Here is a 23,286-nt window from a genome sequence, read left to right on the forward strand (position 1 = left end):
ATCGGTAAAGATGGTGATTTACAACATCACAGTTTTCTCAATTTAGTTGTATTGAAAAGAAGTTCTATTGCAAACCAAGGTTCTGGATTAATTTATCAAATATTCACTGGAAACCCCCGCGGTCGGCATCCAAAGATGTTTTTGTTTTCTTTTTCAGCCATTATAGAAGTGGAGTGGTATTAATTTCTAATTTATATTATTCATATGAACAGCAGCCGATTTCCTCCTTCCAACCAGTTTATATTTAAGGTTAACCAGTTTAGCCACCTGCACCACGTCCCGATCGGATCCGTTGGGGATGAAGCTTTGCGCTTATTATCATTCTACAGCTTAAAGCTGATAATAATGTATTTTGGTTCACTATCCAACTGATCCCCGTCGTTTGAAAACGTGAGTTTAAAACATTCCTTTCACCGTTCACCGATCAATTTCAACCAACTTTACTTTGTGACAAAACAAAATGACTGAGAAAAAATTTTCATCATCCGACCAACATATTATTTATGTTTTTGCGTAAAACGAAGATGTAGACACGGAATGTCTTGTTCGGTATGAGTTCGCCCGTATCAGCAAACTTTTTGCGGGTTCTAAGCACTTAACTAATGACGGTCGAAAAGTTTATCATTTTCAATACTCCCAAAATGACCGGAGTATTCCGAAAAGCGGCCGCGTTTGTTTCAACACAAATACAAATGTTTTTTTTTCAGCGTTTCCTCCTTCCAAATGGGACAACAAATGCGACACCGGTATTAAGAAAAAGCTATTGACTCGTTCGTTGGACCATCCCAAGGGGGATTTTATGGTTTGTTCAGTTTTGTTTATGAAGTTTCAGTTTTATTCCACCATTTGTTTACTCTTTTCCTTAGCTAATAAATACTTATCTATGGTTCGTTCCGCCCGCCTAATACGTTCTGCGGATAATATAATCTTTGCCCTAACTGCGCGTCGTACTTCTGTTGTATCAAGTGTGTCTTCGTCCTATTTTTTTGTTTTTGTTCGACTGTTATTATCCCTTCGTCTAGTTTATCATTTCCTCGCTAGCGCCTCGCCCATCCCCATTACAATGGATATTTTCACCTCCCAAAACAAGGGATTCTCAAAGACTGCAATTCTGTGTGTTTATTGATCGCCCTCCCTAAATCTTCTATAGCTTAAGTTTAGTGTGTTATAGAAACAAACAAAAAAGAAAAAAGAATCCACAAACTAAATAATAATGATTTATAACTGGTTTCTGCACAAGCCCTGTGCTTCGTGTCTACCTTATATGCGCCTTATTTTTGGAGCTAATTCCGCAACATATCTATTCTCTAAGAAGAAACCCACCTACCCTCGGGAGTGACAACTTCGAGCTTAGCACACAGTAGTGCAGCCCCCGGTAGGGAGTCGCGATTCAAATGGAGCGGATAAAACCGACGGCACTAGCAAACACACGCAAGGGCTTCAGAGTGGTGGTCAATACGGGTGAAGGTAACAGTCCCCCGTCCCGTTTGTAGGTTAACCGTGGGCAGACAGGCACGCAGAGGAGAAGCGGCAAATTGTGAAGCGAAATTGTTCTCTTCGGTTGGTAATTTTGATTCCCGGCTGTGACTGTGTGGTCTTTTTCTGGTTGACCGACCGCGAGCAGAAATTCTTCTCCTGCTGTTACCGGTGCTGCTGCTGCTGTTGCATTTGCACTTCGTGATGCGCTTCTTGGTGATGAGTAGCCAGATACTAGCGAAACAAGTGTAGGATTATCGCTTTACTGTTTCTTCTTCGGGGAAGCACTTGCTTGCGGTGTGGTGCCGTTCTTGCTCAGCGGGTGCGGCTTTTTCGGCGTACCGCCGTTCGATACGATGGGACGAGAGTTTTCCGAGCTGTCGGAGATTTCCTCACTGGAGCTGGACCGCACGTCACCTTCCATCTGAAAACGGAACAATATGTTGCCATTGAACGTAACGGTACTAAGGAGGCAGGATGATGTTGAGCCCTAACGTACCTGTCCCGATTTGATCGCCTTTATCACGATCTGCATAATCAGATAGGTCCAGCCGATGTGCAGCACCAGCAGCAGTATCAGGAGCGTGTTAAAGATGTAGTACGCCGGGAACATGGGCAAAATCTGTGGCGCCTCAACCGACGAGCTGTAGATGACGCGCGGGAACAACATCAGTCTCGTCACGATCCAGACGACGGTGAAGATGGCGAAGAGCGTATCGCACACCTTCTGGTACTGTGCGTACTTTGTCAGCTTGGCGGACTGGTTTAGGTAAACAGAAGAGGAACAATATATAACCCCGTTTAGGCAAAACTTTGGATACGCTCGTGAATGCACGCACGCACGCACGCACGCATTCCTACCTCCAGGAAAATGTCGGCACAATCGTGCACCAGCAGCACCAGCGACCCAACGCGGTGCAGATTGCACACCCAGCTGAGCGCCATCAGCAGGATGGTGATCATATGGTGAGCGAACATCTGCAGGAAGTCTTTCCGCTTCACGTCGTAGAACTGCGACGCGGTCAGCGACCAGTAGAAGGCCATCGAGATCATGTAGTACCACCAGATGTCGTTCGTCACCGACTGGTGCGGGTAGCCGTACCAGCACTGCTTGATGTCCCAGAGCCACGGCTTGTCCCACATCACGATCGAGCCGAAGATGAAGCTGTACGTGTAGTAGATGCACCGCCAGGACGTTTCGCAGAACTTTACCAGCGTCGTCGGTTTGTCCTGGGCCCGGCGCCTTCTCCACCAGTACTCGATCTGCCGCTCGGTCATGTCCACCTGCTTCATCATCCGTACGATCTAGCGGGTGAGAGAGATGGGAGAAAACAGTGTCATTCAACATGAACCAGTTCCAGTTCCAGTCTTTGAGTCAAATGTGTTCAAAGTCTTTTTCTTCAAGTAGAATTAACACTTTGTTGACAGGCACTTTCTGGGAGAAATATGCCGCAATCAAAGTATGCGTGTATAGAGTTGCTCCAATCTCTACCTACCATGTGCGCTTGCTACGAACATGTTCGTCTTGCCATCACAACGTTAAGCCAAGCTAGCCCGAGTATACTCAGGCTCTGTCAACAAAGTGTTAAGTGTTGCCATATCGAAGTAGCAACTACGAGCAGTTAATTGTTTTGAAAATATAAGTGGCAAATCATCCAATTTCCATAAAAAAAGAATACGTTAGTGAAAATAAAACATATGTTAACGAAAGTATAACATATCTGTAACCTCGTTTTGTACGGATTCATCACTAGTGTGGCTTCATTGGCCACTAGTGAGCAGGCTGGCTTGGCACTTCTTTTACCGAAAAGATACAAGGTGAAAATATGCAGGCTTAACACACTAACGTCCAACACGCTGTTGTTTACTCCGTCAGGAACTGTGGTGGCCTGACATTGCTGGCCAAAATGACTTTCAATATCGAGCAAACATTTAGTTAGTTAAAATTATTTTGAAAAATGAGAAATCAAGTACACTAGATTATAATTGGGGATCTTTGGTACGAACTAAGCTGTAATAATTGTTACAAATTCAGACTATAGTAGAAATCATTGCAAAAAACAATTTTATATCCTCCCTAGTAGCGCTTCTCACTACCACGCGACCTAGAACTGATCCGCTCTTGCCCACCATTGTAACATTGTGCAAGACCTAGGGCGATTTTAGTACATCCACTCGGCATTTCCATGTTTCCATCGGGGTTTACGACCGATGTGACCTCATTAAATGGCATGTTTTTGCTCCCTCGGGCACGTCGTCGTCTTGTGGGATTCCCGCCCCGATTCTCCACCGCCTTTCACATCGGGTTCACTTTCCCTTTCAGCCATTCCAGGAGCGCCATCCTACGGTACGGCCAGGGTGTAGTAGTAAGTAATAAAACCAACCATTATGTACGATCAAACCAAGAACCGCAACGGTTGCATGACGGGAGATTTTTCCGCAAATGAAAAGACCTAAATAAACACTTGGCGCTACAAAATTCTTTGCTGTTGTTGGCTGCCCCGCCGGATGGGGCAATTTAAATCACCCACCGCTTTACTCAAATAAGACCATCGGCACGTCTCTCGGGGCACGATCGATAACAAACGACGCCGATCGCACCACCAAAGATCCGAACGAACGGAGCATGGAGCAACAAGTGGTGATGATTCAATAGCGAAGACTTTCCTTCTCCCGTTCCACCAAGTCGACGAGCACGGTCGTGGCGGATCTTAAGCGCCAAAGTTATGAAATATTATCGACTGGGAAAATCTTTTCTCCGACGAAGAACGAAAGATCGAGGGAAGGAAAGCCCCGACGGGAAATGCGTATCGCAAGCAAGTGTTTTGTTTCAGAGGCGTATTCCGATGGTTCGAAACCTTCGCTCGAACACGGTCTGCGTGCGTTTGCGTCTGTTGGAAGCGGCCACGAGCACCGTTTAGCAGATTGATAATAAACAGTTACGTGTTTGTAACGGATTTCAAGTGGTGCACGAAAGGCAAGCGTGGCATCGGGGATGCAACGGGTGCTCCAAAGTAATATTGACCTTGGTTGCATTAATAATCTAACGTTTGATGTTTGGGCAATGTTCAACTTTGTTTGTCTAGAAAAAAAAGGTTTGAATAATCCAACATGCACAACAACAAAAAACCCAACCAATTGGAAATAAAACTTTACGGTGGCCATCTTCTCTACGCCGGATGTCCCACAATTTCCCTCTAACCTCGTCGGATGAAAAAAAAAATAAAGTAAAATCACTACAGTGAAAACCGATGATAGAAGTAACTTCACGGGTTGACGATAGTTGACCCGAATTTCCCATTCCATACCAAGTGCTCAATGAGGCACGTTCTTCGCTCGTAAGATTTCCTACAAACTCAAACCAACGCACCCGCGTTTAATATTCATGATGGGCACCCGCTGGAACCTTTCGATGTGCGTAATCAAATTGTTTGCCCTTTGTCTGCTCTAGCGAGACGAAAATTCCTATCGAAACGAAAAAGGTTTTCTGTACGAACGCAATCTTTTGGTGCCACAATACGCTTGACGTTTGTTCAACCGAATTCCAGCAAATAATTCATCCCATTTGCAAAGTGGGGATTTTTTTCCCCCTCACTTTAGAACGTGTCGACAGTGTGTGCTGTTGTTTATCCTTCGGCTTAAGTGAATGCATTTTGACTGCGTGTCGCGGCGATAACACGGTCACAGAACGATCTCTTGCAACGGGTGTGTGTCGTGCGCAAGGTTTGCTTACATAATCTCCTCTAACTAAAGACCGGCTGTTGGCTGCCGGTACCGGCAGCATCTACTAGCGATCATACGACCACCTAAGCATCGGGATTCGCAAACACTCCATCATTGCAGTTCGTCCGCAAGCATGGGTGTCACTTGGTAAAGTTCACTTCAATCGTTCATTATCACCCGAAAGCACAGCGTAGTGGGCACGTGCGAAGATGGGGTAGGGGAGTGGGATGGCAACGAACCGGCACCATGCCCTTCAAAAATCGCACCCCTCCTGCACCGGGGATTCGGGTTGTCTAGAAAAGCCACAGTCGTTGCCGTCTAGCGTTATCACGAAAGCAGACATCTGTTTTTGTCTCTTCGTCATGTACTTTTGTCTCTAGTCGAAATGAATAGAATAAAATAGGAATTAGAAAATTTAATAGGAATTGATGCTTTCAAACTAATTTGTGTTAATTACCATTTATTTTTACCCAAAAAAAAAATCGTTGCAGTATATTTTTAAAATTACAAAACTATAATTTGTGAATAATTTTACAAAATTTCCATCTTGGGAACCACTTTATCCTTTAATTGTTAGTAATAACAATAACCTTCATCTTTATATTCTTGTAAAAACCAGATGAACACGAGACAAAAGCTAATGAGTTAGCGGCATAAGTGTGTGAGTTAGTTCAAAACCAGATGTCTGAGGGACAAAAGTTGATGCGCTTCATCTAGTAATCGGTGGGTTAGAAGCAAAGCTAGGTGGCAACGACTGTAAAACCAACACACCATCCGCGGATGAACGTGGACTCACACACTGGTCTCTTCACTGGTAGCACGAGATTAAATATTCCATCGACGTAAGTTCCACTCCTTTCCACCGGCACAGCCGTTGTCCCCGCGGGTTGTTTGTCGCGGAATGCAAAAGTTAAAGGAGGTTCTGGTGATGGGTGTTTTGTTTTTTACCACCAGTGGCCGGACGCCCAAATGGGGAGCCGGGATGGAGACACACCATGGATGCCCATACAATCGCTCGAGGTTGGTTTGATTTGGAAAGAACCTTACTGGCTGTACATGTCTACCTTTGGCTTCCTATAGTAGTTTATGCCATGCAATTGCTACTTGTGGGCGTAAGTGGGAGGAAGGAACTGGACTTCCAATTGACCAGCATTTAACTACCTCGCCACCATGGTTCCGGTGCTGGACGCGAAAGTATCCAGGCGATTCGAAAGGAAGTGAGGCTTATGAAGATCGTACGATCGTAGAATATTCTTGTGGTGGATCGTCATTCCTGTGATGGATCGTCGTGCTTACGGCATCTAATCAATGCACTCGCCGTTCATTTCGATGCAACTGCCATCATCTAATGTTCAGAATTGGGATCCATCTTAGCGCTAAAATGGAAGAAGAAAAATCAGTTCTCGTACGATGCGGTACAGCGTCGCCATGGTTAGTCACTTGTGATCGTCTAATTAAAATGAATTATTCAATATTTTACGCCCGCTAGAGAACGATCCGACAGTTCCAATTTAAACTTCCACCCCGCTCGCCTTACGTCGCTGGGTCAGGGATGGCGAAGATGAAAAGTTTGCGGACTCCCGAACTTGACCGTGTGCGAAGGAACCGGCGTGTTTGTTAATTGAGTTAAATTCATACGACCATCCTCGTTACCGACCGGAATCCATCGGGTTGTGAGGCGCTCTTTCTTTTTTACAATTCTACCAAACTTTGGCTTGAATGGAATTTCCAAAAAAAGGAGCCAAAAGAGAGGTTTCCTAATCTTTGTTCGCATCGAAACTCATCGAGTGCAAGGGCAAATTCGTTAAACATAACAAACATAACACACATTCATATAAAAAAACCATTCGTTAATCAATGTTTGCAAAGTGTAAAACATACATATCTCTCTTTTGCATATTAAATTTGGATTTTAGCCAAGGCATAATCCATTAAGCTTTGGCGTCCCCCTAGCGGAACACTCGTGCCAAGCAAGTAAATAAGGACTTACAAAAACGGATGGCGAAACTTGGAACGAGCAAGACGCTGCCGCGCTGGTGGTGAAAGGTGAAGGTGTCATGAATAAATGGAAATGGGCTTCGCGCGGCATCGGAGTGTGGTCGCTCGAACCGGAGGGTAAACATAGCTCGTGCCAACGCGTGCCCCCGCCCGCTCTTATCGACTGGTCATCAACAACAAAAGGGGTTAGAACCGAGCCAGCATTAGAGCATTACCCATTTTGCCGTAATGAGTCGCCCGCCGTTTCGTTACTCGTCGTGTCGTAGTGGACAAATGACGTAGTGCTTTAGATCTTGCGATAGTGGTGGACACACTACCGTACACCGCCGGTTTGGCACCGTCGCGACATGCCGTTGTGCTGTTCCATCAAATCCGACCCCCAGGGGGTATCAGGTTGTTTGGCGTGTTTTGGAAGTCCAATCGATTGTCGCACTCGTGGAGGGGGCGCGGCATAGCATAGGTGTTCTTTTTATTGTATGTTGTGGCCAGGTGCTTCTGACAGACGGTCACCTCACGGTGTCCACACGCCGGCAGCCAATTCCTCCAACCAGCACTAGAAAAAAAGGGTATTACCGGACGAAAACAGTGTATTCTAGTATCGCATCCATCGCATCAACTGGACCGACCAGGGTTTGGCTGGTGTGTCGTTCGTGATAGGTAGTAATTATTGTTGCACTCTAGAGTTATTATTTTCCTTTTTCGTCCGCGTTTGTTGCAATCCCATCAAGCCCGAAAAGCCCCCAATAACGATCACTTTCTGGCCGCGTTTTTAATGGATATTCAACACCGCCACGGTGCACCGTAATAACTCCACCCCGTTGCATGCATACGTTGCTATCAATATTATCATCCAGTGAAAAACAATTCCAGCTGAAAGAGTCCAGAGTGTGTGGCGTTTGGTGATTCGGTGTCATTCTCCGGTCCGGAAATCCGGAGCAATTTCTTGTCTTCAATCTTTAATCTCACCTAAAACACACACACACACACACACACACACTCGAACTGACTGACAGATAGAAAAGGCCAGAGTGGGACGTCAAAAAAAAAAGGTAAAAGGTGGCCGAGAGTGGAGGCCATGTGCGCCGGCTTATCACTTCCGGTCGGACGAGCTGCGCTTGAGTGATTCATTCGACGTCGACGTCGACGTGCCGTTCGTCTTTCCGATTGCTTTGCTATCGCGCCCAGCACGAGGAGTACGCATGGAATTGGGAGCGTAGAGGGACGCTTCGATTTTCGCTCCGGACTGGGTCGGTTTGACCCAGGCGACACCCAACCTAGATCCCCGAAGTTTGTTCTTCTTTGATAGTTTTTCACACGTGCAGGGGTTTTTTTTAGCAACGTTCCGCTCCGACACTGAAAGGTCGGCTGGTTTAATATTCATTAACCTGGCAAGAGCGGTGATGTTTACATTCGCCCAAGCAGCAGCAACACTTTGGCCCCAACGACCGACCGGAGTGGTGTCCGCACCACTAACGGCCCGTTACCCATCCTTTTCGCTGCTCCGATTGCCTACCGTTTTGTGATTGAGCCGACTGTTGACGTTGTAGGCCGCTTCCAGGACCGCATTTGGTTTCGGGGGCTTTGGTCCGGTGCTCTTGATTCCTATCGCTTTGCCAACCGGGGCAATCCAGAATCTGGAAGGAGAAGGAACGAAACAGAAAAGATGAGTCGTTGTAGTCTGTTATCTTGCGTTTACCATATACCAAACATAATTCATTAGTTTCGATTCAATAGAGCGTCGGAAGCGTGAATTGCCAAAAGTCAAAATTATTCAAACTTATTATTATGAGGACAATTGATTATTTCTTATCATGCCAGAGTGCCTTCAATCACCCGTTTGTTCATCGCTACAATCATCGTGATTACTCATAGCGAACGCTTTTAGAAAAAAAATAATAAAAAAAATAAAAATAAAATAATAAATTCCCAAAGGTTTCCCTTCGAAACTAAAATAAGTACTTGGAAGAAAGCATGGAATCTAAATATTTAGTCAAAATTTTATAATATTAGCGTTTGAACTGAACTAGGAAAATATTATAGAGACTGCACAACATTTCACCGGATATAACAAAAAATCATTTTCAATTAATTTTAGCAGCAACAGGAGTCAACATAACTGACCAAATTTAATTGGTCCCTTTCTAAATGATTTTAAATAATACTTCACAGTGTTGAGTTACAGTATTGGTGATATTTTTTACAGCGCATCTGATTTAACTAGAAACTGCTCGACACACAATAGAATTATTCCCATTCATGATCTATTGGGTGATGAGTTCAATCTATTCAATAACTATTCACGCAAATCATACCCTATGGTGTATACTCGTCGGTCTGTATGTAGGTACACATGTAATGTATGTGTGCACACTTATTACAAAATACATGACCCCAATTTTCGTCAATAATCTCGTCGAGCACCCTAACCCGCACCCCACATAAATAAACCCACGCCAGCGGGGTGTGTTGAGGGAAGAAGAACCGATTTATATTGATATGCAATGGTTCACCCGTTGGCCTCCACCAGTCATTCCAAGCCAACGATAACGGATGGCAATGGTCCGTGTTACGGCGGTCACATCTCTCCGGGCACCGAGAGAAGCAAGGGTTCGAATTCCAAACCGGAGGAAATGCGACTATCGGTAGAATGACTTTGTTGTCCACGATAACTTATCGATGAAGGTAAAGCTGAAGGGACCCGCCGAATTGTCCAAGTTAAACCAACTTAGGGCGAGTTCGGAAAAAAAAATTGAAATTCAATCATGCGAACCTCCTCGCGAAAGTCTTCCGACAGTCAAAACTCATGAGTCGCTTTCGGCTTATCAGGGTGATTTGAACGCCCCCACGTGCTAACCCAGCCACGGGTGCACTTGAATCACACCCGAGGAAGTCTAGCCAGCCGTTGGTCCAAATGGCGCTTTGAAGGATTAGCTACACCCCCGCCCGAAACCTGGACGAAACTGTAGACAGCGCGAAATGTGGCGTGATGCCTCATCATCGCCAAGGGAGTCCGAGTGCATCAACGCAAGCATTAGCGAAGAAAATCGTGACGATATTGTACCGTTTTTTTCTACCCAACCCTAGGAAGCCTTCCCCAAAATTCCCGCCACACACAACACGCGGTGCGTCGCTTATCGTTGCTGCATTATCGCAAGTCGATGGTTGGAAAAAAGGCCTGGATTTAAGCAATGTTTATATCTTCAGATAATACGCACAACGGCCAACCGTTGCCATTTGTGTTAGCAGTGTCACCAAGGGCGCACACCACACCTTCGCTTTGCTGGTCCACCAAAAAGAACCCAAAGTCGCCGAATCATTTGGGCGAAAGTGAACGAACATGCATGAGAACACACAAAAATTAACCACTTCACGAATGACTCAACAAAAATTTGCGTTAAGGCAGCGTGCTCTTTTGGCCCATCAATTTGGGGGATCTAAATAAGGCCTCGAGAGTGGTGCAATTTGAAACATAACGTCTATACGCTTAGGAAAACGAATTAGAAATTAGTCTAAAAGCTACAGAGTGTAAATACTGTTGACAATAACAGTACATGCATCATACATGAAGAAGGCACGCTACCGAAAAATGGTATACACATTGTGCCTGCTCAACAAAATGACCCAACTCTCACAGGACCCACACCACCAGGTGATAAGCTGATACGAGGCGAGGGAAATAGGTAGATAATAGTGCCCCAGAAAAGGCAAGTACGCAAGCGATAAGAGCGTACAAGCGCTGTTGATGATGAATACGAGCAAAAAAGAAAAGGAAAAACACAACCGATTATCGTTTCGAGTGCTACTAAAAAACATTCCAAAAATTGCAGGAAATTAAGGGAAGAAAAATGGGAAGAATGTTTTCAAAGTTATCCATCTAACGAAAACGAAGAACCGGTACAATTGGGTAGGAAAGAACACAATGTGAAATCACTTTCATCCGGTGTAGTACTCTGTTCCCAACTTGGTGTAACGTTATCAAAAAGGAATGTATTTTTGAAAAAGGAAAAAATTATCAAAAGTGACTTATGGTTACGACGTTTGATCCCAAAAAAAACCTTCTACCGCGGGCGATGACTAAGGCTTCCCCGACTGCGCGCGATGCGGTACGTCATTCTGGTGACGCGTTATCGATAACGGAAATCAGCGCCGTAGCCAAAGGTTCGTCGGTGAAGTACCAGTTAACGGTCCGTTTGAAGTGCATTTTATATTCCTCTATCATTTTTCCTCTCAGTTTTCCTGAAGTGTTCGCACCCGGCGAAACGGAATGATAATAGTTTTTCAGAAGGTCATTGGCGAGTGCTGGGAATGCAATTGTTCTGGTCGGTCTATTTGAAAGTCATTTCTGCACTCATACTAAATTAAACAGAAATAAGACCAAGTCCTAATATAATGGTATCAGCTTATGAGGCAATCTACTGCTCGTATCGCTGAGAAAGGCAGATGGAAGATAAGAAATATTTGAAAGAATTCGACTAATTTTTGAATTCTTCTTCTTGCATATTAAATGAAAAATAAACTGTCAAGTAATAAGTCAAGTTTATCGTATTAAAATAATATATAAGTTAACATAAATTTACTACAAACACAATTTGTCTGATTACTTCAGGGAATCCGTCGTTGAGAACCGGCACAATAATCGTTGGCGTACGCACAACACCACGACACCGAGTGCGGGTGATTCACCTGTTTTCAAAAGAAGTCCCCCGCAGCATAGGAATGTGTTAGTCATGATTCCGATCAAGCCTGATTACGGTTCTCTATTACCTCGAATTTGTTGAATACGAAAAAAAATCATGATCGACATTTGTTCGCGATACCAAAATTGAGATCAATCGTACGATTGTTTTTCGTTTTGTTTGTTTAAACAACTGCCGTCATATGTTAGTGTGTGTTTTTATGACCATGACGATTCATCATCGAGGATTAATCATTGCATAACGACAGGCCCGAACCTTCGCCACTTCCTCCCTTCCCGGCTCGGCCGGCCTTGTGTTTCCGTGTATATTCAGCTTGTTGGGCAGCATATTTTGCAACGTTTGGCATGCGGGGTTCGATTAGATTACCCACTATCACCCGGTGGCTGCTAAGTCCTCGCCGGGGTCTGAAGCTCCGCAAGTCCGTGTCCACCGGGGTCGCGTCGGTTTTTCGTTGGACGTTGAACGAGTCACGGCGGTGTAGCTGGGTGATAATGAACCATTGGAGGTCGAAGTCAACCGATTCTTATCGTCAACGTTATAATTTGCCCGGATCATGCTTTCGTAGCGAATATTATTCGTGCGTTCGTTGGTCACCACATTTTTCAACTGGTTACATTTTTCGAATGAACAATTTTAAATGTGTGTATTTCGTGACGGTCGTTTCCAAGCGATTCTATAGGGATTTACAGCACGCAGGAATCAGGATGTTAAAAGGGTCAAACTGAAAAGCAAACAACCATCAGTTCTATGGAAAAACGGACGAGCAAAATAATGCAATAAAACTAGCATTTACGGCGCTCCCAACTCATCGATTGAGCGTGTCTAATAGGCACATCGGACCGTAAATCATGATTAATCCTATTAACCGAAAACTTACTTGGCGTGTCAATGGGTCAAACTCTGACTACTAGCTTGGGTGGAGTCAAGCTAGGGAGGAGGACAGTACAACCTCGTGCTATCGAAAAGCAAATGGTCCTTTTTCTCCTGAGTAATAGCTACACGTTCAACTCTATTTGGTTTACAAAACTCGGAAAGACCCAAGAAACTGGCCAGGGACCGTTGTCGCTATGTAACCCTTATGCTACTGGGCCGTGATCTAACCAGCATAAGCTTCAATAAAGTATTTTGTTCCATAGAAATCTAGTATACCAAAACTCTGTTCCGCCTGCATATGTCTGCATGTCCAGCAGCTCAAGTCTTAATATATATGATATGTCCGGCATTTTTCAATTTTTTTCTAATATTCAATGAAGATTGGTTCTTTCTGAAATTGTTTGGGAATTAAAACATATTTCAGAAATAATTGTATAAAGCAAATTCACTACTTAAGGGCTATAGGTAACTTGCCCTAACCATCCGGTAAAGCACCACCAACAATAACTCTTCCGCTGGCCAAACACTCCTCGTACCTTCCCTCTGCCAAACCCCGTTCCAACATGCACGTGAGCGTCGGTGTTAAAAGACCGGACCGGTGTCTGGTTCACCGTTTGCATGCCGCCCGAATGTCACCTCCATTCCGAAGACATTCCCAAAAATAATCAATAACAAAATTCCCCGCGTAGTTCCCTCTGCATCGTTAAGCGAAGGCTCACACGGGAAAGAATATGGTGAACGGAAAATAGGTACGGTCATTTGAAACCCACGGACCAGGAAAAAGGTTATCGCTTGAAATACAGAGGTTTGGTAGGAGTAAAACTTGCGGACGATAATGGGCGAGTGGGGTAGAAAAGAAAAATAGAAATATATAAGACCATGCACTCCCTTCCTTTCGTACCGAGTGGCCACTTCTATGCCGCGCTTGAACGAATCTTCCAGCAATAAGATGATGTGCGTCTCTGCAGTGATCATTCGACTCCTCTCCTCCAGATGGACCGAATGAATGGGTTTCTTTTTCGATTTCTCCCGTTTCGGGAAGTTATAAGGGCGTAACCGTTTTCCCGTAATGGACACGACGACGCGAGAGAGCGACGTTCCACAGCGCAAAAACATTCCGGACCGAATTTCGCGGGCACGGGTTATGCTGCGCGGCGAACGCGCGCATCCACTTTGCGCTAGTCGAGAAAACGGTATCATCGTTCGATTGAGGTTATGTGTGCGCGGCGGGTGTTGTTGTATGAGCGCATTTGTTTTTTTCTAACCAACAACAGACAGAACGCCCGCGTGGAGCGTGGAAGCGTATCATGTGGGCTCCATAATTCCATAATGCTTTTATCCCCTCTACAACCCTTCCACCCCTCTACGTACCGTTCAACGACGTTGCGCAGCAGCAGGATGACAGCTGCGATCGGGATCGGATAGATCAGATGCCGGTAGTCGGCGTAGCTCACGTCGTCCCGCACCCCTGGCCGGATGTCCTCCCAGGTGATGTTCGGCGGAAGCCATACTTTCGTCGACCAGAACGTATCCGACACGGCCCGAAATATCTCCATGTTGGCGTGCTGCTGTTGATCCCGAGAGCCGTGGGAACTCGGTCGAACCTCAAATCCGTTTCACTATTCACTTCGATTTCACTGCACACGCTGTGACTTTTCTTCCGAAGAAGTGGGTTTTTTACTATCTTGCCTAGTATCGATGTTGTTTATCACTTGATTATCATGCGCTAGAACGAGTCGAACGGGGTGATTATTATAGCTACCCTGCGGTTTTACAACACTTCCCTCGGTATCGTCATCCGCGTGACCATGTGTCACAGAGATACGGCGAGAAGCGAGGACAGAAACATCACAATTCACAATGTAGGCGGCGTGGAAATGAATAATGCTTTTGCACAACTTAACGAGCGAGAATGATGAACAAATGCACTGTACCTCCCGCGAAGGAAGGAATTTGTCCGCAGAATCCCAACCACCCCTTGTTTACCCACAGCTTTGGGCTTCAAATCTCGAACGAATGCTGTTGGAACTGAAAGAAAATAAAACACTGAAAATGCTGGAAACCCGCAGCCTGCTTAAATGCTAATGAAAATAAGAACGCGTGATTCACAGTCACTTGTAATGGAAGGATGGTCGCTGGCAACGCGTCGTTAACCGAGATGTTTTTTTCTCCGTGGATCAGTTGGTGAATCGATAAAATGGGCCACGAGTGACACTTGCAGCACACCTGACCGATTCTTGGCGCATCAATGCACTGACGTCCGTCGCATACCAACACACTCTGGCTGGCGGCCGTCGATGAGCTCACTCCATAAACATACGGTGTGCGGTGTGGCGCCTCGAAATTTTGCCCGTGTTACTTTCGTCCGGCCGGCCCGAAACGGATGATCACCAGCTTTCTACTTTCGGGGCGTTGGAGCGAAATTTCCTACAAAGTAAGTGGATTGACTGTTGATTACACTCCGGGCACGTTCCCTAGAAAGCCTATGTTTTCCTTCACTTGGATTCCACGGCGATCAATAATGAAATGTGGTGTGCAAGCGCGACCTGACGACGTAGAACTTTGTTCCACCGGGAGGGGCAGTTCCGCCAATGGATGCAGTGTTGCCCCCGTGCAACTCGTGTGTGGGATGAAGTGGAAGCACGTTTTTGCACTTACTGGACGCCGTTTGTACACCACACTTTTCGGCTTCTGCAACACAGCAATTTGCATCGACCGCAAGGGGGGTGGAATTTGGAAACGCGTGGATGAAACCCCGCTTTAGGAAGAGTCGCCGGAACCGACCGAAAAACCGTACCGTTCCGTGCAACTGTCCGCTTATGACAGCTGCGGCGCATCGTACGATCAAAGTGATTACTATCCAAATTAGAAGGTGAAGTCGTCCAGAGTAAAATGACATTTCATGACTTGACATAACACTACTGGAGAATTCATATGGGAAATAGGACGAAGTAGCACGATTGCTCGAAAACGTCCTGCATTTGCCAGGACGAGCTGCCTAGCGTGATTATGATTTGAAAAAATAATTCCAACATAATTTTAAATTATAATGCTTTTTCTATCCATTAACTTTTTGGAGGTGCTCTTCGCAAATTAACTGATAACTGCTCGACAAGTTCTAACCAATATGAAAAGTCGAGCACCTCATCGAGCACTTTCGAGCGCACCATCGTCACTAGACCGTGCCAGGTTTTGGGTATGGTACGCTTAATGTAGTCTCTCGGTAAGGATCCCGCTTAGTGATTTCGAGCAATCGTTCTAAAAACGTCCTAAAGCGACCCAAACAACGAGCAGTTTACACCGGATTCAACCGGATTCAACAGGATTCAACCCAGATTCAACCTGACTCAAATGGGTTCAACCCGGATTCAAATTCAAATCGACTCCCACATTAACACTAGAATACATTGCTTTGGAAACTTGCCCGAATGCTTTTTTGGGGGCAATTTGAACCCTTTTTTGAAAACGCTATAACTTCACTATTTTTGAAGATTTTTCAAATCCGTAAACTGTTACGTTTTAGTATATTTATTGACTATCTTTTGGTGTTTTTAATTTTTTGATGTACCACTTCACCATTCCGCTGGCTCGGTGTATATAAAAAAAGATTGATATTAGTCGAATTTTAATCCTTTTCAACTTTTATTCTTTCAAAATGTGTACGATATTGCGACGCCTAAAGGTAGGCCACAGAACTCTACAAGGTTCTGAACAGTTAGGAATTTTGAATTTAACGAAACCCTACAAGTTCCGGAGTAGGCCGTACCCTACATTTTGGTCCTTCGAACCGGATCGGCGCAACGAACCTATCGTGCGCAGATTATTTCATACATTCGTCGTCGGAAGAGGAACTTTCGTCAACCGGACGGGTTGATTGAACATCGGTGGCAGACCACGGACACCACACGAGGCCGATCCAGTGCGCATCGGTGCCTCAAGGGGAGAGAACCCAAGTCGGGAGTTCTCTTCAGTGGATCAGTCCAGCGCTTCGTGCCCAGCGTTTGTTCAACCCAGCGTATACAGGAATCGTGTATCAACCGGACGGGTTGATTTTCCATCGGTGGCAGACCACGGACACCACACGAGGCCGATCCAGTGCGCATCGGGGCCTCACGGGAAGATAACTCAAGGTGTGAGTTTCCTTCGGTGGTACCGTCCAGCGTCTCATCGCCACGAGAAGTTTACTCAGCGTGATTGTGAGTACCAGTCCAGAGTGTCGTAGCAGTCGACGCTGACAAAACAGTGAAGTGAAAAAGTGAAAAGTGCAAAAGACTAGTCAGAAGTGACACAATGAACACACGCAGGAATAAAGTGATGCACTCCCCGCCACCAGAACATGATGGGAGTGATAATTCCGACCAAGAGGCTACGGAAGCCAACGTACAACAGTGCGCGAGTGACCACGTGACGGAAACAACACCACAGCACGTGTCACCAAAACCGTCGACGTCATCGCCAGGGGATCGCGAGTTGGCCGTGTTGCGGGCCAAAATGAAGCTGGCCTATCGTCAACTATCACAGCTTCAGCCGGACATCACCAACAACAAACTCCCTCCGGCCACTGCGCGGGTGCACTTACGCACATTACGGGAACTTCAAGGCACCCACGGCAGGATTATGCAGCACATCATAGATCTCCTGCCAGATGACCTCGAAATCGACATGGACGCCGACGATGCCTTCCGGAAGATCCACACCACCTGCACAGCCATTCTGGAGGCACAGCTGGACGAAACACCAACACCGTCAGCAGCTCCGGTAACTTCGGCAGCGCATCACCTCAGTGTCCCGATGCCAACCTTTGACGGACGCTACGAAGAGTGGCCCAAATTCAAGGCCATGTTCCTCGACATCATGGGAAGGACACCTGTTTCGGATGCAGCAAAGTTACACCACCTGAACAAGGCACTCACCGGAAAGGCAGCAGGGATAATTAACGCAGCAATGGTGAGCAGCAACAACTACAAGAGTGCCTGGGAGGTGCTAGAAAAGCGGTTCGCGAACCCGAGAGCAATCGTCGACAAGCACATTGCTGGGTTACTGCAACTTAAACCCGTGCAACGCGAATCAGCCAGCGAACTTCGATCACTAGTAGAAACGTGTAAGGGTCACGTTGATGGGTTGCAGTTCTTAGAGAAGAACATTGATGAAACCAGCAACCTCATCATCACCCACATCCTCGCGTCGTGTATGGACTCCAGCACTCGTAAGGCATGGGAGCTTACATTGCAGCACGGCGAGTTTCCGGATTTGTTCCGTACGTTCGACTACATCACGCGACAATGTGAAGTGTTGGAGAGCTGCGCAGCAGGCAATACGGACAAACCATCTCGTCCAAAGCCGGCTCCTACTAAAGCGTTCACGTCGACCGTTACTCCATCATCGACCGCAACGTGTGTGATGTGCCTGGGTCACCATATGCTCAGCAAGTGCGCGGATTTCATAGCACTATCGCTACCAGACAAACGGGACAAGCTCCGAAGTTGGAAACGTTGTTTCAACTGTTTCGGAGCTGGTCATCTCAACAAAAGGTGCCCCTCGAAGTGGACGTGTCGTCGATGCCAGCAAAAACATCACACCTTGCTCCACGACGAAGGGACTAGTTCCGCCAGCGAGATCCGCCACGAACAGCCAACATCTGCAGCAGAACACCGTACAGCTACAATATCGCTTCACACAGCGATACCATCCACAGTGTTGCTGTCAACCGTCATGTTGTACATCACTGACAGCGCAGGGAAGAACCATGCTGCAAGGGCTCTCTTGGACAGTGGAGCACAGTCCAACTTCATTACGGGAAGGTTGGCGCAATTCTTAAACCTACCTCGGAAGTCGGTGAGCATTCCGCTGTCGGGGATTGGTGGCAGCCAAGCGACGAACGTAAAGTCATCAGTACGAGCCACCATCCAGTCGCGCTGTTCATCGTTTTCGACGTCGCTGGAGATGCTGGTACTGCCCAAGCTGTCAGCAGATGTGCCGGCCCATCGTATACACCACAGCCAGTGGACGATTCCAGCAACCTGCGTCTTGGCTGACCCAACATTCCACAAGCCTGGTGGAATCGATATCATCCTGGGTGCGGCGTGCTTCTACGAGCTTTTAAAAACCGGACGCATCTCACTTGGAGAAGGTATGCCGTCACTCCAAGAAACAGCATTTGGGTGGGTTGTAAGTGGCACAGCCCAGATAGCAGAGCAGTCGCTGCCAGTTGTGTGTTCAGTCGCCGTACACACCAACGAGCTGACTACGATGATGCGGAAATTCTTCGCAATAGAAGACGTAGGCAGTCTCCCTAGTTGGAGTATCGAGGAGAGAGCCTGTGAGGACCACTACGCGGCCACTACAAGCAGAGACGAAGCCGGCCGATATGTCGTCCGACTTCCGAGAAAGTCTGACATGATCGGGAAACTAGGTGACTCGCGGACGATCGCCCTCCATCGGTTTCTGGCTATCGAGAGACGTATGCAGCGAGAACCCGAAACAAAAAAGGCATACGTGGAGTTCATGGCCGAATACCTCCGCTTAGGCCACATGACAAAGGTGGCAGCAGCAGTTGATAGTCGGGAAACATTCTACCTCCCACACCATCCTGTTTTTAAGGCCGACAGCACCACCACGAAGTGTCGGGTTGTGTTCGACGCATCCAGCAAGTCATCGACAGGAGTGTCGTTGAATGATACGCTGATGATCGGACCAACAATTCAACAAGATGCTACATCGATCCTGATGCGATTCAGAACTCATCAAATTGCACTGACAGGAGATGTGGCAAAAATGTACCGCCAAGTATGGGTACATCCCAGCGATCGCGCCCTACAGCGCATTCTGTGGCGAGCTTCGTCCCATGATCCCATCGAAGAATATGAGCTGAATACTGTAACTTATGGAACCGCATCTGCACCATTCCTTGCGGTGAGATCTCTGCAACAAACAGTATTGGATCATGGGAGCGAGTTTCCAATAGCAGCAGCTCGGTTCGCTGACTTTTACGTGGATGACTTTGTGTCTGGAGCTGATTCACTCGAGGCTGCTCAAACCTTGCAACAGCAAACCGAACAACTGTTTGCCAAAGGTGGATTTGAGCTGCGGAAATGGGCATCAAACGAGGAAGCGGTGTTGCATCATGTGGACCAACAAAGCCGAGCATCCAGCCCATATCCCAACGACGATGACGACGGATCGTTGGCAACACTTGGAATCATATGGGATACGTCAGCGGACACTCTGCGCTTCAAAGTCCAAGCCCCGGAGGTCATCGAAGATGCGACCAAACGCAAGGTATTGTCCACCATTGGGAAGATCTACGATCCGGTGGGGTTTGTTGACCCAGTGAAGGCGGTTGCCAAGCAACTTCTTCAACGTGTATGGACTCTGAAACACGTCAACCAACAACCCTGGGGATGGGATGCTGAACTTCCGCTGCAGCTACGAACAGAATGGCTCAACTTTCTTGAGCAACTGCATTACCTTCACAACATCAGCATTCCGCGAGTCGCCATTAGATCTTCAGTGACCACCATCCAATACCACGTCTTCTGCGATGCTTCAGAGAAAGGATATGGAGCATGCTGCTACATCCGTAGTTGCGATGCCCAGGGACATGGCACAATGGAGCTCTTCGCCTCAAAAACCAAAGTGACGCCCCTCAATAGCAAGCACTCTATCGCTCGGCTTGAACTGTGCGCAGCACAGTTGGCCAGCTTGCTATTCGACCGAGTAAGGACTGCGGTAAACCCAGGATCTCTGGCAGTTTTCTGGACAGACTCCATGACTGTGGTACATTGGCTGCGAGCATCACCAAACTCCTGGAAGCCATATGTTGCCAACCGGGTATCGCAGGTGCAACAATTGACGGAAGGTTGCACGTGGCGTCACATCGCAGGAGTCGACAACCCGGCTGACCTTGCTTCGAGAGGATGTTTGGGCAAAGATCTCCTCTCCAGTACTCTATGGTGGCAGGGTCCTTCCTGGATGAGCCTGCCAGAAGATCAATGGCCTCCACCATTGCTTGCGACACCAGATCCTTCAGTGCAAGCAGAGCAGCGAGTAGCAGTTGTGGCATGCGCTGCCATTGAGCTGCCAGCTCATCGCATCTTTACGCTTTTCTCATCGTACTCGAAGCTCAGACGGATGACGGCGTACTGGGTTCAGTATTGGAACCGATGCACCAAACGCCGGGCGTACGAGAACCCCGGCCTGACGACGAAGGACTTGACGGATGCAGAAGAAGTGCTGTGCCGCTTGGCTCAACGAGACCACCTGCAGCAAGAAATCAAGGCCTTGCAGCAAAACAAACCCGTTCCTGCGTCGTCCCCGCTCAAATGGCTACATCCGCAACTGGGAGCTGACGGAATCATCCGAGTTGGAGGACGTTTATCCAACTCATCGCTAGCGGAGGATGTGAAGCATCCACTAGTTGTTCCGGCCAGCCATCCATTCGCTCGTCTGCTGATGGAACATTTTCATAAACAGTTACTTCACGCGGGACCGACTCTGATGCTAAACACGTGCAGACAACGCTTCTGGATTACAAGTGGCCGAAATCTCGCCCGGAAGGTATTTCACCAGTGCCACACCTGCTTCCGCGCCCGACCATCATCGTCAGCAACTATCATGGCTGACCTGCCGGCTGTCCGAGTAACACCGGCCCCTCCTTTTTCGATCACCGGTGTTGACTACTGTGGTCCAGTGTTCCTGAAAGGTGGCCACCGACGGGCGGCGCCCGTGAAGGCATACGTCGCCATATTTGTATGCTTCACCACCCGTGCCGTACACATCGAGCTGGTGTCAAACCTGACAACGGAAGCATTTATAGCAGCATTACGACGGTTTGTGTCTCGTCGTGGTTTGCCATTGGAGTTACACTCGGACAACGCGACGAACTTCAAGGGAGCAGCAAACAAGCTGAACGAGTTGTACAAGCTGTTGCGTACAACTGAACACCAGCAGAGCGTTCAAGCTTGGACACTAGAACGCAAAATTTCATGGAAGTTCATCCCACCAAGAGCTCCTCACTTCGGTGGACTGTGGGAAGCCGCCGTCAAAACCATGAAGTACCACCTAGTGCGCGTTTTAGGAACGACATCACTTTCGTATGAGGACATGTCTACGCTGCTGGACGAGATAGAATGCTGTGTCAACTCCCGACCTATAACATCGATGTCAGATGACCCACACGATATGACAGCACTCACTCCTGGACATTTCCTGGTTGGAACGAACCTACAGCTTGTTCCGGACCACTGCTTGCTGTACGAAGCCGAAAACCGGTTGAACCACTGGCGTCATGTTCAACAACTTCGCCAGCACTTTTGGAACCGTTGGCAGAAGGAGTATTTACAACAACTGCAGGCGCGTTCTAAATGGACAAAGGAAGGTACAACCACAGTAACGCCAGGAACGTTAGTTATAATTAAGGAAGATAATGTGCCTTCGGCGTGTTGGCCATTAGCACGCGTAACCGAGGAGCATCCTGGAAAGGATGGCAAAGCGCGTGTCTTTACATTGCGTACAAGTAAGGGAAGTACAGTGACTAGGCCATTGGTAAAGCTGTGTGTATTACCAAAAGCAAACAGTTAAAATTATTCAATTTTAAGGTGGCAGAATGTACGATATTGCGACGCCTAAAGGTAGGCCACAGAACTCTACAAGGTTCTGAACAGTTAGGAATTTTGAATTTAACGAAACCCTACAAGTTCCGGAGTAGGCCGTACCCTACAAAATGTATCATGTAAATTTAGAAAAAAAAAGTGTGCGCTATGATGTTGATATATTAGGCCACCTTTGAAAAATAATATCATATTTTTAAATTAACAAATAACGCCACAAATTGATCTTAAAGATGTGGATTTTAACATTTTCCATAGGAAGTTTCCGTTCTGCGCTTTGTTCCGTTATTCCGTACGCGAGCGTTTCGAAGCGTTATGCGCGATACGTTACTATGGGAATTGGCGTTATTTTTAATCTTTGCGGCCAATTTATGGAGTCATTTGTTATGGCAAAAATATGATTTTATTTTTGAAATGTTGCTCAACATACTAACTTTCTAGCGCAACCTTTTTTTCTAGATTTAATTCAAAGATTTTGAATGAATAAAAGCTGAAAAAACGCAATTTCAAACGTTTTTGCTATACACCGTGCTTGCGGAATTATGAAGAAATGCATCGAAAAACCAAAAACGCCAAAAGATAATCAACAAATATACTAAAAAGTAACAGTTTACGGATTTGAAAAATCATCAAAAATAGTGAAGTTATAGCGTTTTACAAGTAGGGGTCAAATGACCCCTAAAAAGCATTCTAGGTATAATCAAGTTGGTTCTCGGAACTGGTCGAACAGAAAAGTCTGAAATTTTTTTTTTAGATATAGCTTTGGATTTTAAGAAAAGCCTTATTTTTTTTTGTAAAAATATTCAGCCGTTTTCGAGATATTAAAATCGAAAATTGCGTTGGGGTCAAAATGACCCCAATTTGGATTCTAGGGTTAAAGAACTAGAACAGAAGAGTTTTAAGCCTGTTAG

At 46.5% G+C, this 23,286-nt stretch overlaps 2 protein-coding genes across 2 annotated transcripts; one reads left to right on the top strand and one right to left on the bottom strand.

Moving 5' to 3' along the window:
• Positions 1–1,594: 1,594 nt before the first annotated feature.
• LOC131287088 (ceramide synthase 5) lies at positions 1,595–14,482 on the bottom strand. Its single transcript, XM_058316104.1, has 5 exons — positions 14,139–14,482; positions 8,711–8,831; positions 2,338–2,781; positions 1,976–2,236; positions 1,595–1,900 (listed from the first exon to the last, which is right to left on the bottom strand). Exons 1-5 carry the CDS (start codon positions 14,321–14,323, stop codon positions 1,739–1,741), a joined length of 1,173 nt encoding a protein of 390 aa, XP_058172087.1. The 5' UTR covers positions 14,324–14,482; the 3' UTR covers positions 1,595–1,738.
• A 2,599-nt stretch (positions 14,483–17,081) lies between these two features.
• LOC131284115 (uncharacterized) lies at positions 17,082–23,261 on the top strand. Its single transcript, XM_058312970.1, has 2 exons — positions 17,082–22,281; positions 23,248–23,261. The coding sequence occupies exons 1-2, from the start codon at positions 17,082–17,084 to the stop codon at positions 23,259–23,261; spliced, it is 5,214 nt and encodes a 1,737-aa protein (XP_058168953.1).
• Positions 23,262–23,286: the final 25 nt, after the last annotated feature.

This window comes from Anopheles ziemanni, chromosome 3 (genome assembly GCF_943734765.1).
Source record: "Anopheles ziemanni chromosome 3, idAnoZiCoDA_A2_x.2, whole genome shotgun sequence".
In the NCBI taxonomy this organism is placed as follows: domain Eukaryota; kingdom Metazoa; phylum Arthropoda; class Insecta; order Diptera; family Culicidae; genus Anopheles; species Anopheles ziemanni.

Bases quoted from the DNA above. Each gene is read 5' to 3' on its own strand.
- LOC131287088 (XM_058316104.1), bottom strand. From the start codon at position 14,323: ATGGAGATATTTCGGGCCGTGTCGGATACGTTCTGGTCGACGAAAGTA. The intron at 8,832-14,138 runs GTACGTAGAGGG...TTCTCCTTCCAG, and splicing joins CTGCGCAACGTCGTTGAACG to ATTCTGGATTGCCCCGGTTG. The intron at 2,237-2,337 runs GTAGGAATGCGT...TACCTAAACCAG, and splicing joins GTGCCGACATTTTCCTGGAG to TCCGCCAAGCTGACAAAGTA.
- LOC131284115 (XM_058312970.1), top strand. From the start codon at position 17,082: ATGCACTCCCCGCCACCAGAACATGATGGGAGTGATAATTCCGACCAA.